General features: G+C 60.8%; 1 protein-coding gene across 1 annotated transcript; it reads left to right on the top strand.

Moving 5' to 3' along the window:
• Window positions 1–213: 213 nt before the first annotated feature.
• TBX2 (T-box transcription factor 2) lies at window positions 214–10,227 on the top strand. The gene is made up of 7 exons (XM_087752426.1): window positions 214–714; window positions 1,424–1,691; window positions 4,241–4,387; window positions 5,544–5,620; window positions 5,734–5,903; window positions 7,128–7,741; window positions 8,642–10,227. Exons 1-7 carry the CDS (start codon window positions 350–352, stop codon window positions 9,086–9,088), a joined length of 2,088 nt encoding a protein of 695 aa, XP_087608552.1. The 5' UTR covers window positions 214–349; the 3' UTR covers window positions 9,089–10,227.
• The last annotated feature ends 2,809 nt before the right edge of the window (window positions 10,228–13,036 follow it).

The following is a 13,036-nucleotide window of genomic DNA, read 5'->3' as shown; positions in this document are numbered from 1 at the left end:
CAACAAAAAATAAGGACCTACTGTCTCCCCTCCGCAGACCGGGAGTCCCAGGAGCCGGGAACTGCCTCTCTATTTTTTTTTTCTTCTTCTTCTTCTTCTTTTTTTTTTTTTTTTTTTTCCCCCAGATCTAGCTCCGCTGTTTTTTCGGCGCTTTTTTTTTTTTGTGCGTGTGCTTTTTTTTGTGTGTGTTGTTGATTTTCCTTCCTCTTCCAGAGACTCGAGCGAGTTCGCTGGGCAGGAGAGAAAAAAGAAAAAAAAAAAAGAAAAAAAAAAAACAACAAACCAAAACGCGCACACGCATTTTTGTAAAGGGAATCCCTCTTTTTCTCCTGGATTTGTGGATGCACCGATGAGAGATCCAGCCTTCCCAGGGACTGCCATGGCTTACCACCCCTTCCACGCACCCCGGCCGGCCGACTTCCCCATGTCCGCTTTCCTCGCAGCCGCCCAGCCTTCCTTTTTCCCCGCTCTGGCTCTGCCTCCGGCGGCGCTGGCAAAGCCCATGCCGGACCCCGGGCTGGCCGGGGCGGCCGAGGCCGGGCTGCACGTCTCGGCCCTGGGACACCATCACCAGGCCGCCCATCTGCGCTCGCTCAAGAGCCTGGAGCCCGAGGAGGAGGTCGAAGACGACCCCAAAGTAACGTTGGAAGCCAAAGAGCTTTGGGACCAGTTTCACAAGCTGGGCACCGAGATGGTGATCACCAAGTCCGGGAGGTAAGAGCCGGCCCCGCGGAGCCCCGCGGAGCCCGCCCCGCACCTGCGCGGCCGCGCAGCGCCCTCGCCCCTCCGTTTCACCCCGCTTCCCCCGCTGCTCGCCAAATCCGCCCCGATGAATTAACGCGGGAAGCTTCGATCCCTGGAGTTTTTCGGAGGTGTTTACCCCCCCCCCAAGCTTTCCCCACACCGCCCCCAATTATTACTTTACCGAGCGCGATCCCAAATTAAATTTGTGCGCGCTAATTGAGCGCCCGTAATCCCCCGCTGCATTCGTTTACGCCGCTTCTCGCCGCTTCCTTCCCTCCTGCCAAACTTTCCCCGCGGCCGGGGTCGGCCCCGGCCCTGCCCGTGGCCCCGGTCCCGCGGGAGGGCAGCGCCGGGGCTGCCCGGGTGCTGGGCGAGCGGCTCGTCGGAGAGCAGGGAAACGGGGTGAAATCCGGGATGCGTTTTCCCCCCTTATTTCCCGGAACGGGATTTTTGAGCTTTTCCCCTGCTTTCTGCCCCCGGCGGGTGCAGCAGAGCGGGGTGAGCAGCAGCGGGACACGAGAAAGGCTGGAAATCCTCAGTGAGGCTAAACTAAAAGATGGTGGTTTCGGAGCGGCAGCCGGGGCCGGGCGGTGCGGGGCGGCTCGGTGGGGCCGCGGCCGTCGGGGGTCGGCGGCGGGCGGGCGGACGCAGCCCTGTGCCGCTCTGGGTCTCTCCGCAGGAGGATGTTCCCCCCGTTCAAGGTGCGGGTGAGCGGCCTGGACAAGAAGGCCAAGTACATTTTGCTGATGGATATAGTGGCGGCCGACGATTGCCGGTACAAGTTCCACAACTCCCGCTGGATGGTCGCCGGCAAGGCCGACCCGGAGATGCCCAAGCGCATGTACATCCACCCCGACAGCCCGGCCACCGGGGAGCAGTGGATGGCCAAACCTGTTGCCTTTCACAAGCTCAAGCTCACCAACAACATCTCGGACAAGCACGGCTTTGTAAGTGCGGCTGCGGGGCAGAGAGGAGCCCCCCGAGCCGGGACCCCCGCCCCAGCAGGGACCCCCGGCGAAGGAGCGGGGTTTGCCCGGTGCCGGGGCTGCCCGGCCCTGCTCTGCCCGGGGGCGGTCGGGGGGGAGCCGCTGGGCTTTAACAGCTTCTCGCCCCCCGGCAGCAGCACGCTCGGGGCTGGGCTGGACGGCGGGGCCTTGCCGGGCCCTGCGGCGGCCTGGCTGTCCCGCAGCCCCCCGGCCCCTGCTCCTGCCCGGCACCGAGGGGCAGCTCCCCGCTGTCCTGGGGACGCCTCCCCCGGGGGGAAACAGGAGGGCTGGGCTGCGGGCAGCCTCGGGGTCCCCTTGGCTCCCGCATCCTCGACCCTCCCGGCCTCCGCGGCCTGTCCTGCCGCCTTTCCCCGGCCCTCGGGGCTCTACGGGGAGCGGGATTTGGGGAGGGGTGGATGTGCGGGGCCGAGGCCGTGCCGGGGGATGCAGCGAGGGCAGCCCCGACGGGGCGGCGGGGCCGGGGCCGGGCAGGTGCCGCCGGGGCTGTCGCTGCGGGCCGGGCCGGGGGGAGCGGGGCTGGAGGCGGCGGCACCTGCGCTGGGCTCCCGCGGCCGGGAGCGGGGCCGGAGCCGTTGGCAGCCGCGGCTCTGCACCGGCTGCTTCTGAAAGGCTCCCAAATGCCCCTATTTATTTCCTTATTGATCGTATCTGCATCACCTTGCGGAGGTTAAAAAAAAAAACAAAACAAAAAAACCAAAACAAAAATAAAGACAAAACCCCAGCAACCCAAACAAAAAGAAAAAAAAATAGAGAAGGAAAGAAAGAAAGAAAAATAAAGACAGAAAGAAAGAAAGAAAGCGAAGCGTGTGGGCAATTTGCAGAGATCCGCAGAAAGCGGGGTCAAAACGCGAGGGGAGCGGGATCCTGCGTGAATGCACGGGGCGGGGGGAAATCACAGCGCACAAGCCAGCTATCCTTAGCCTCTGGACGTGCATTTAGGGCGATAAAGGGGAAGTTCCCCGTCCGGCGTTGGCGGTAGGGGAATTAGCGGGGAGCCCCGGCCGGCGGCGCGGCGGCAGAGCCGCGGGGCAGCCCCGCTCCCGGCGCGGCGGGCCGGGCGCTCAGGTGGGGCGAGCAGCGCGGCACCTCCCGGGTGACTTTTCTCTCCCTTTTTATTGTTTTATTCTTTTTAAGGCAGGAAGGAGCGTCTTTGTTAAATAATACATTGCAAGGTTATTTATAGACAGCGAGGTAAATCGATAGAGAGGGAGTACAAAAAATAGCATTTTTTGATACGGGGGGGGGGTGGAACTAGTTTAATTCAGTGTTTTTAACGGTTCGCCTCCTTCAATTAAAGATTTCTGGTATCTGTCGTTGTCCGAAATCCGGACTGCGTTAAACCTGGCAGATGAGGTTTTAGCCAGTGCCCATCTGGTCAGAGAGGGATGATTTTTTTTTTTAAAGGAATGCAGATTTGCACGCCTGAATGAGACTTTTTGCACCATTTTCATGATAAATCCCGTCTAGATGATATCAATATACTAGCGATCCGACAGTTCATCAGCAGGTGATTATTGCTGGGGTTAAAAAAAAGGGGGGGATTTTTTTTTATTGCCTTCTAAAACGAAATGAAGTGATAATTATTTAGCCATTTGGCCGACGTTATTTGACAATAATTACTCAAGCTTTCGCCGTTCCCCTACCAATTCCGGGCGGTGAATACTGCATTTCGGCCCGACCACAGCAGGTTGGGGGATTATTTCATCGCTCTCGGGCAGAAAAACGTTGCCGGTGCGGGCAGCGAGGGGCAGGGGTCGGAGCGGCCCCCGGGGCGCGGCTCGGGGGGTTCCGCCGCTGCCGAAAATCCTCAGCCAAATCGCGGGGAATTCGGGTTTTTAAACAAAAAACAAACAAACAAACAAAAAAACCCACACAAACGAGAGGGTAGAGAATGGCTTTGAGTGTTGGCGAGGCTTTCAGACACCTGGTTGGAAAAAAAAAAAAATGTCTGTTTCTTCTGCAGCGTTGTTCCGAGACATAAATTTAACATGGCTCATGGTGAAACGCTCCTTTCACGTCGCAGGCGCTGGCTGGGGCTGGCACGGGTTTCTGCCGCCACCGACACAAATCGAGAGGCTTTTTAACATTATTTTTTTGTGGTGGTGAGGTAGAGTATTTTTTTTTAAAGGACGGAAATATGAAAAGCGGCGAGAAATGTGCCGAAAACTCACCTCGCGTTTGCAGGGTCGTAATAAAACGGGGAGATCCCTTTTGCTGCTTTATTACCGTGCTTAACACCCGCAAAGATGCTGCTGTGCCTACCTTCCCCTGACCTCCTTACTTGGGGGCAGATTGTGCAACGGCATCAACCAAAAAAAGCAATTTCCCTCTTTGGCATCCGCCGACATTCCTTCCTCGCGGTGAATTTGGGGTTTTTTTCGGTTGTTTTCGGGAGAAAAGGGATTTTTTTAGGGAGGTAGTTAGACGCGCGTGTAACGTGGACCGTGAGGCTGATGGCAGCCACGGGCTGTGCTCTCTCGCCCACGCAGACCATCCTGAACTCCATGCACAAGTACCAGCCCAGGTTCCACATAGTCCGGGCCAACGACATCCTCAAGCTGCCCTACAGCACCTTCCGCACCTACGTGTTCCCCGAGACCGACTTCATCGCCGTCACTGCCTACCAGAACGACAAGGTACGGCCAGGCAGCCCCTGCCCTCCTGCCCTGTCCCCTGTCCCCTGCTCTCACCCCTTACCCCTTAGTAGGGTGTAGTTGTGTATACGCGTGTGCGTGAGGACATTTTGGGGGAGAGTGGCCAAAAGGCAGCAACAGGAGAAAGGTTAAACCCCAAGCCCTCAGAGCAGGAGGTGCCCTTTATACTTCTATTATTACTGCTATTGCTAATACTAATGCTATTGCTAATGCTATTATTACTATTTGTATTATTACTGTTATTAATTTCCTCCTGGACTTTGTCGCACCTTTTCTGGGCCGCGGGAGCCTTTGCTGCAGGCCCAGGCTGCAGAAGGCAGCACCGCAGCCTGGGCAGCCTCACGGAGAAGGTGCTCTGGGCTCAGGAGGAGCCAAAAAAATAGAGCCAGATAAGCTAATTTTAGTTGCTTTCGTGATTTAGCAAGTGTCGCCCTGTGAGCAGCGGAGCCAGGAGAGCTCAGTGGGGAGCGGAGAGCCTCCGCCGGCCCCCTCCAAGGGTTGTGTGTGTGTGTGTTTTAACCCAAAAGCTGACCCCCACCTCCACCCCTGGCTGCTGATGCTAATTGACAGCTCTGTCTGAGGGTCCTGGTGGGCTTGTTTCCCTCGTAAAGTTTATGGCGAAGAGTCACAATCGATTAAAGAGCACTTTGTCTGCTGGCCCGCCGCAAGCTGCGCGGGGCGGCCGCCGGCCGGTGGGCTCCGTCGGGCGGCGGCGGGCGGGGGCTGCTGCGGGCCGGGGCGGCCGGGCGGGGGTTGCAGCAGGGCCGGGCAGCCGTGGCTTTTTCCAGCGCCCCTCTCGGGGCCGTATTTCAGAGCCATGCATTATTGAGCGCCCTAATGTCGCCGGCCCCAGAAGCCCGTGGCGGGGAGGGATAAGAATAGCTTTTAACCAGCGCCGCGCGGCTCAGTCGCCATCTTCCCTCCGGGGGGCCGTGAAAAATAACTTCCTATCATTAAGACTCTATTAATAATTCAAGCCTAAACCTCAGCATCATTTTTAATAAAGCATGCAGTGTGTTAAAGCGGGGCCGCGGCGCGTTTCGCAGCCTGCGCAGCGCACCCCGGGCTCCCCGACGGCGGCGGGGGGGCGGCAGGGCCTCACGCCGCCTCCTTTCTCTATCTCCCCCCCCCCCCGCAGATCACCCAGCTGAAAATCGATAACAACCCCTTCGCCAAGGGCTTTCGGGACACGGGCAATGGCCGGCGGGAGAAGAGGTAAGGGGTGTCCCCCGTGTGCGCGTCCCCCCCCCCCGCTCCGCCCCCGCGCAGCCGCCGCTCCGCGCCCGCGGAGGCCCGGGCGCTGCCCGACGCTGCCTCTCGCCCGGTAGGAAGCAGCTCTCGCTGCCGTCCCTGCGGATGTACGAGGAGCCCTGCAAGCCCGACCGCGACGGCGGGGAGTCGGACGCCTCCTCCTGCGAGCCCTCGGCCGTGCGCGACGCCCTCCACTCCCCCGTGGGCGCCCTCCCCAGCCCCCTGCGCCTCAAGGGCAGCGGCAGAGGTAAAGGAGCAGCCGCGGTTCCCAAATTGCCCCCAACGTCGGGTTTCTGCTCCCTCGGGGCCGGATTCTTCGGGGCAGAGAGGCAAAGCAGCAGGGGAAAAAAAAGGATGGGGATGGGCACGAAGGAGCCCCAAGGGTTGAAAGGACAAGAACAGAGCAAACGCGAATGGCATTCAGGGTTTGCAACGTTTTCCTGTTTATATGTTAGTCTAAACAAGAAGAAATGGCAAGGCAGCCCGTGTGCTAGAGGCGTTTGCCCAGCTCCTCGCTGGTGTGTGCCCTGCCTTTCATGGCTAGCTCACACTCCCCTGGAAGGAAAAAAAAAAAAAAAGAATTAATACATTTGAAAGGGGAAAAAATGTTGTAACTCCAGAGCTTCAAGCTAGTAAATGAAAATAAACTAGCAGTTCCCACGTTGCAGTTTTTAGATGCTGGGTTTTGTCTTGCCGCACTATCAATCTGCTCTTTAAACTTTCGACCAGCCTGATTCCCTGCAAACCTTCATCAAATCTGCAGCCCCCCCGCCCCGAGCTGGTGGGAGGGTTTATTACACCCCTCTCCTCTTTCAAAGGCTTCCCCGAATATTCGCCCCAGCCTGCAGAGCTTCACCTAACCGGCACCAAAATGTTTTTTTCGTTTAGCGGGAGCCGGTCGGGCAGGGACTCTGCTCCCCTCACCCTCGCCATCCCCTTGCCTCTCATCCCGCTTTCTCTTCTGAGAGCTTGATGGGGTTTTTTAAATTAAAGCCCCTTTTAGGAAAGTCTGTACCATACCTCTTGCCTTAAAGCTGTCTCTTTAACCTGCCTCAACCTGCACATTTGGAATAAATCCACGGCGCTGTTGATCAGCTCCATGTAATTAAATATATACAGGACCATTTCCTCCAGCGCTGTCCACCCGCCCGCGCTCTCTTCATCCCCCGCTCCGCAGCCCGCTTTGAGTTTGCAGCTAACGAGAGCGATGCTGTAATAGATTTTGGTCCTCCATCAAACATATTTTTCCTGTTTGGCAGAGCAACAGGACTGCTGTTGTTAATCCCCTTTCCCCAGAGCGACTGCGGCACAAGGGTCCGTTTCTGCCCCCAAAATGAGGTTCTCCCATTAATAATGGTCGGGACTTTGGCATCGCAAGCTCTCCCCAACACCAGGGCTGTCACGAGTGACCTGCTCCTCACCTCCCCGGGGTGCTTCTGCCCTGACCCTCTGTCCCTCCATCCCCTTGCAGAGGAGAAGCCGGGGGCCGACAGCGATGCAGAGGTGGAGAAGGTGCCCGAGGAGCAGCCGGTGGCAGCGGCCAGCCCCGGCAGGGAGGATGTGACGCCGCGCAGCAGCCCCCGGTGCCCGGAGGAGAGGAGCAAGGAGAGGCGCAGCCCGGAGAAGGTCAAGGATGGCGCGTCCTCCCGGGAGGGTCCCGGCGAGGGCCTGTTTGGCACACGGGGCCTGGAGAAGGATAAGGTGGAAGGACGGAGGAAAGAGCCGGACCCTGGCAAGAAGGACGCGGAGGGCGGTGGGCTGGGCAAGGAGGCCTTCGCCCCGCTGATGGTGCACACGGACAGCCCCCCGCACCTGAGCGCCGGGCACCTGCAGAGCCTGGCGCTCTCCGGCCTCCACGGGCAGCAGTTCTTCAGCCCCTTGGGCGCCGGGCAGCCCCTCTTCATCCACCCGGGACAGTTCGCCATGGCTCCCGGCGCCTTCTCCGCCATGGGCATGGGACATTTGCTGGCCTCGGTGACCGGTGGGGGCAGCCTGGAGAACGGAGCCCTCTCGTCCGCCCCGGGCACGGCAGGGACGGCCACCCCCTTCCCTTTCCACCTCTCCCAGCACATGCTGGCCTCTCAGGTAAGCCCCCGCACCCACCCCGCGTCCCCGTCCCCATCCTCACTGTCTGGCCGGGCCCTGGGGCCTCCTCTCCGTGTCCTTCCCCAAAGCTCTCTGAATGCGCAGAGTGCTCCGGGGGCCCAGGTCAGGCCCAGCTGGCCTCCCCCCCAGTGTGGGGACACGTGGGGTGGCCCCAGTGCAGGTCAGGAGCTGTTGGTGCCCCCAGCCTCCCCCGTGCCCGCTGCAGCCCATGGGGACAAGGGGGTGACGCTCCCCTGGAGCCCCGACGTGCTGCCTGGTGCAGCACGGGCAGAACATGGGGGACATTTTGAAGGTTGGCTCCAGGGTTGATTTGAGGAGGAATCTTGATTTTTTTGCAGCTGATACGGTTCCCCCATAGGTAAGGGCAGAGTCAGGAGCCGTGGCCCTGCGTGACCTGGCTGTCCCATCCAGCAGCCCCCCGTTTCCCTGCCATCCCCGAAACGACTCCCCCAATGCCTGCACTTGTGTTGCCTTTGCCAGCCCCTGTGATGAAATGCATAAAGATGTCTTTGAGCTCCCCCAATTCATCGATCCTACGTAACAGTGCATTTTAATGTGGTTAAAGGTCTGTGATGCTGCACAGACAGGGACACGCGGTGTGCGGGGAGGTGCAGGGACAGGGACGGAGCAGGTCCTGGAGAGGGGTTTGTGCCTGGTGGCACCAGCCCGGGTTGGTGTGGGGCAGATGGGGCTCCCCAGCTGTACCCCCTCCCTCAGCCCATCCCACAGGGGTATCTCTGCACTGTGTTTTTAGGATTACACCAGGCTGTCCGGCTTTGCCTCAGCTTTCTTGGGGGAACACAGCTCGGGGGCAGGCAGGAGGGGGGATGGAGCGGAGCACTGCATGGCTCTCACCCCTCTCTTTCTCTCTCTCCACAGGGAATCCCGATGCCCACCTTCGGCGGACTCTTCCCCTACCCCTACACCTACATGGCGGCAGCCGCGGCAGCCGCCTCGGCCATGCCGGCCACCAGCGCAGCGGCTGCCGGGCCGCTCTCCCGCAACCCCTTCCTGGGCAGCAGCCGTCCCCGCCTGCGCTTCAGCCCCTACCAGCTCCCAGTCACCATTCCTCCCAGCACCAACCTGCTGACCACTGGCCTGCCCGCCAGCCTCAACCCCGGCTCCGAGGGCTCCAAGGCCGGCAGCAGCCGGGAATCCAGCCCCCTCCCCGAGGTGCCCCTGCACAAGGGGGGCAGCCAGCGCCCCGCCGCCTCCCCCAAGGGCTCCCTGAAGGAGTCCCTCAACGAACTGCAAAACATCCAGAGACTGGTGAGCGGGCTGGAGAGCCAGCGGGAGCTGTCACCTGGCAGGGAATCCCCCAAGTGACCGACGGGGCGGGCAGCGAGCCCTCCCGGCGGGGCGGAGAAGCACTGGTATTTTGTACAGCACAGTATAAATATTTATTGCGGAGCGAGGGGTGGGAGCGGGCGGGGAATGGGGGGCTGGAGCAGAGGGATGGAGCCCCGCCGGCCAAGCGGACCCACTGCCCCAGAGCCAGGAACGAGAGGTGGGAGCGCAGGGCTCGCCCGTCCCCCCGGCTGTGGGGCTGGGACCGGCTCCCCCGGCCCCTCCGCTGCCCCGCTCCGGGCACTGGGCAGCTCCGGGGGGCCATGAGGCGGCGCGGAGGCACCCGATGGATGGGGCGGCCCCGACCCCCGGCCCCAGCCCCGGCCCCAGAGAGGTGAGCAGGGCCGAAACCTCATCTGTGCAAGGGGAGGGGGGGGGAGGAAAAAATAGTTTAAAAAATAAAAAAAAAAAAAAGAAGAAACGAAACATGGGAAATGAAACGCCTTGGCAGCCACCGCCGCGCAGAGCTGGTACGGCGGGGGCAGCCCCGCAGGTACCCAGGCAGATATTTATGAAATAAATGGTAATTTGTGTAAATAAGCTATAAGGATCCCAGAATATGCAAATTGGTATTAATTTATTCAGAGTTGTACATTGGTGTGTACATAATATTTAGAGTTTAACTCATCGCATTTAAGTTTTTTGTTTTGTTTTGTTTTTCATTTTACATGAACATATATATTGTAAATGAAAACTATTTAGCTCTTTGTGATTGAAGGAGATACCGGTTTCTTTAACTGTGTTTTAAAATATTGTTTATCCCGCCTGTTCTCTAGGACAATCATGTGCCACCGGTAAAACAATTTTTGGAGTCATTGAAACTAAGAGTTCAATTCTCTAACGGACTTTTGCAAGCAAAAAAAAAAAAAGAATCCAAATCGTAACTAAAATATCGCTACAGTGCGGGGTATAGAGAATGCAGGAATAAACCTCAGGTTTTTATTTTTCACTCCAGAACAAAAAAAAAAGTATAATAAATTTAAATATCACAGGACTGTGCTCTATATTTGTTTTAAAATAAAAAGATACATGATTTGCAACGTGCTGGTTACTCGGGTATCTGTCTGTTCAGTTTTGATGAATTCTCACATCTTTCAATAAAAAAACTACTCGGAGAAGTCCTGCCGGCTCCCGCCTGGTTCATTCTCTCCGCCTTCCCGCGGCCGCACCGCCCCGTCGGGGCCGCCGCTCCTCCGCAGGTGCGCAGCGCTGCGCGGGCGGCCCGGCCCAGGCGGGGGCTCGGTTCCCCGCGGCGGCGGAAGGGGCTGCGCATCCCCGGCGGCTTCCCCGATGGGGAAAGAAGAAAATCCCCCGAGGTGCACGGCCACCCGCCCCGGGGCCGGGGCACCGCCGCCGGTGCTGCCCGTCGGGGGGTTCCTGCCTTCAGGGCCTTTGCCCGCCCCACAAGCCGCCCCGCCGCGGGGGGGTGGTGGTGGGGTGGTGTGTCGGCGCACCTGCGCAGGGTGGGGCGCGGAGGCGTCCGCGGGTGCGCTAACCGGGATCCCCCCCCGGGGCGGCGGGGAGGATGCGGAGCCTGGACCCTCCGCGGCCGCGAGTCTGCCCGCACCCTGCTCGGGGCGCAGCGGGACGGCCTGGGGGTGCGCGGCGGTGCCGCCCCGGGAGCGCAGGGCCCGGGCACGCCCGTACCGCCCCGCCGTGCTGCGGGGATGCGCACCGGTACCGGCGGGGACGGGAGACGCTCAGGTACACCGGTACCGGCGGGGATTGGGGTGCGCTGCTCACACCGGCACCGACGGGGAAGGGATGACCCGGGCAGAGCGGCACCGTCGGAGATGGGGAAGGGGTGACCCGGGCACGCCGGTACCGTCGGGGATGGGGCTGTGGGTCCCCACGCCTCCCCCCGCGCTCGGAGCCGCTCGGGGCGTTGCGGGGCGCGGCCGAGGAGGACGCAAACAGCCCTTTTCCTCACCAATTACCCTTCTCCCGTTCCGGGGAAGATTTACGAGCCCGGTTGCGGGGCGGGGGGCGGGGGGCGCGGCCCCCCTCAGGCGCCGAGGCGAAGCGCCGGGCGCAGGGCGCCCTCTGCTGGTGCCGCCGCTCACCCGCCGCCGCCTGGCCCCGACGGGGCGGGTCCGCGGCTCCGCCCCGGGCTCCCCCGAGTCCCCGCCCCAGCGCTCCGGGGGGTGCAGGCAGGGAAGGGGCTGCAGGCAGGGAAGGGGCTGCGGACCGCTCCCCCTCCCCGCCCCGTCGCGGCAGTGTCTGAGGGGAGGTGCTGGGGCTGCGCTCCTCGACGGCGGGAGAGGAGCCGCTGCGCCTCACCGTTTCCGCCGGAGGCGGGGGACCGGCAGGGTGGGAACCGCTTAAACAGGAGGAGGGAAGTGTAGTTACTAAAATTAGGCTGGCAGGATTATTTCCGAATAAACATCACTCAGGATGAGTAACAATTTAATGGGCTCTTTTTTTAGCGAGGGGGAGTACGGCATGTGCCGGTGCGGGGGCACCCCAGCCCTTTCCACCACCCTGCCAACCATGCTGGGTTTAGGACAAGCTGGCTGGGGCGAGCATAGCAGGGAGACGGTGACGGTGCTGCTGAACGCAGCCAGCACCAGGGGAGCCTCATGCCAGGTTCCTGCTATTTTCATGGGTTAGGGACAGCCGCACCGTCCCGCCTGGGCTGGGGGACACAGGAGGTTTAAATGTCACATCCTCCTCGGGGGCTGAGTGCTGGTGCTGGCAGGACATCCCGACCTGCCCGTTGAGCATGAAGATGCTCTTCACTGGGGAGGGAAAAATGTTCTCTGCAGAGGGTGGGTTCATGACGGTGACCTTGAGGGACAGTGCCCCAGGCAGGGAGCGGGACCTGGCCCCCCCAGCTGGGGGGTGTGGGCAGCGGGGCGTTCCAGCAGGAGCCGAGCTCCTCCAGGCCCACCATGGCCAAACCCCGGCTCTGAAAAACCGGATTCAAACAGCTTGATGAGCAGCTACCCAATTAGTCACGCACTGCGCTGGGATTATTTTCCTCGGCTATGAAAAGGCGCTGGGAGGCCCCGTGGAGGCACACCCGGCACAGCCCCCCCCATGGGCCTGCCACTCTGCACCCCACAGTGCACCCGACAAAACCTGGCTCAGCTGCACAGGTGCCGAGTCACGAAAATAAAGCGCTGGGTGCTCTGGTGGCCTCCGTCTGGCAGAAGGTGCTGGTGTTTAACCAGCAGGTAATGCCGGCGCTGTCTCACCTACGCGGTGAGATTACCAAACACCGAGGATTGTGGTTGCTTTTGAATTTCTTCAGCTAAATGCACAAGGTGCTTGGCTAGATGCTAAAAATAGCGCTCCTGCCCTGAGGGTTTCGTGGGCCTGGCGGACAAACCCCAGCTAATTCGGCTGCTGTGCGGCACAACGGTGCTGCTGGAACGGCTCCACGGGCGGGCGTTCGTAAACAGGAACGCGGGCTCACGCCAGAGCATCTCGCAGCCCCACGGAGGGGAACGCTGCCACAACTCCCGTCCCTGCACAGGCCCAGCGGTGGCTTCACAGGACACGCAGTCCCTCGCCCAGGCTGCAGGGCTGTGCTGCTGGCCCTGCGCCTGTGCGGTATCCCGGTGCCACCCCGCACACCCCTGAACACCTCGGGTCACTGGTGCGTGGCAGAAGGGGTGAGGGAGGTGGTGGCCCCTCGCTGGGTGTGCTTAGTTCCCAGCTGCTGGAGAGGGTGGGGAAATACTACTTTTTGTCACTGCTGTGCGGGGTTTATAGGAGCTGACCGCTGCACACCCCAGGGGAAACGCAGGCGGGGCAGCAGCCCGAGAACGATGCTGTGAAGCAGGGTCCTGCCCCGCACCGGGAGCTCCCGCAGCCCCGGGGGGGGTCCCAGGACCCGTCGGTGCCACACGCAGGGTCAAATCCTCCACTGCAACACTTCAGCGAGCATTTGCCAGCCCCGGCCGTGCGAGCACGGGGTGCGGC

This window comes from Nipponia nippon, unplaced genomic scaffold, assembly GCF_047370975.1.
Source record: "Nipponia nippon isolate SJK-2023a ecotype South Korea unplaced genomic scaffold, ASM4737097v1 scaffold_15, whole genome shotgun sequence".
Lineage (NCBI taxonomy): Eukaryota > Metazoa > Chordata > Aves > Pelecaniformes > Threskiornithidae > Nipponia > Nipponia nippon.
Note: the sequence above shows the minus strand (reverse complement) of the source record. Positions and strands in the feature narration are given on the sequence as shown.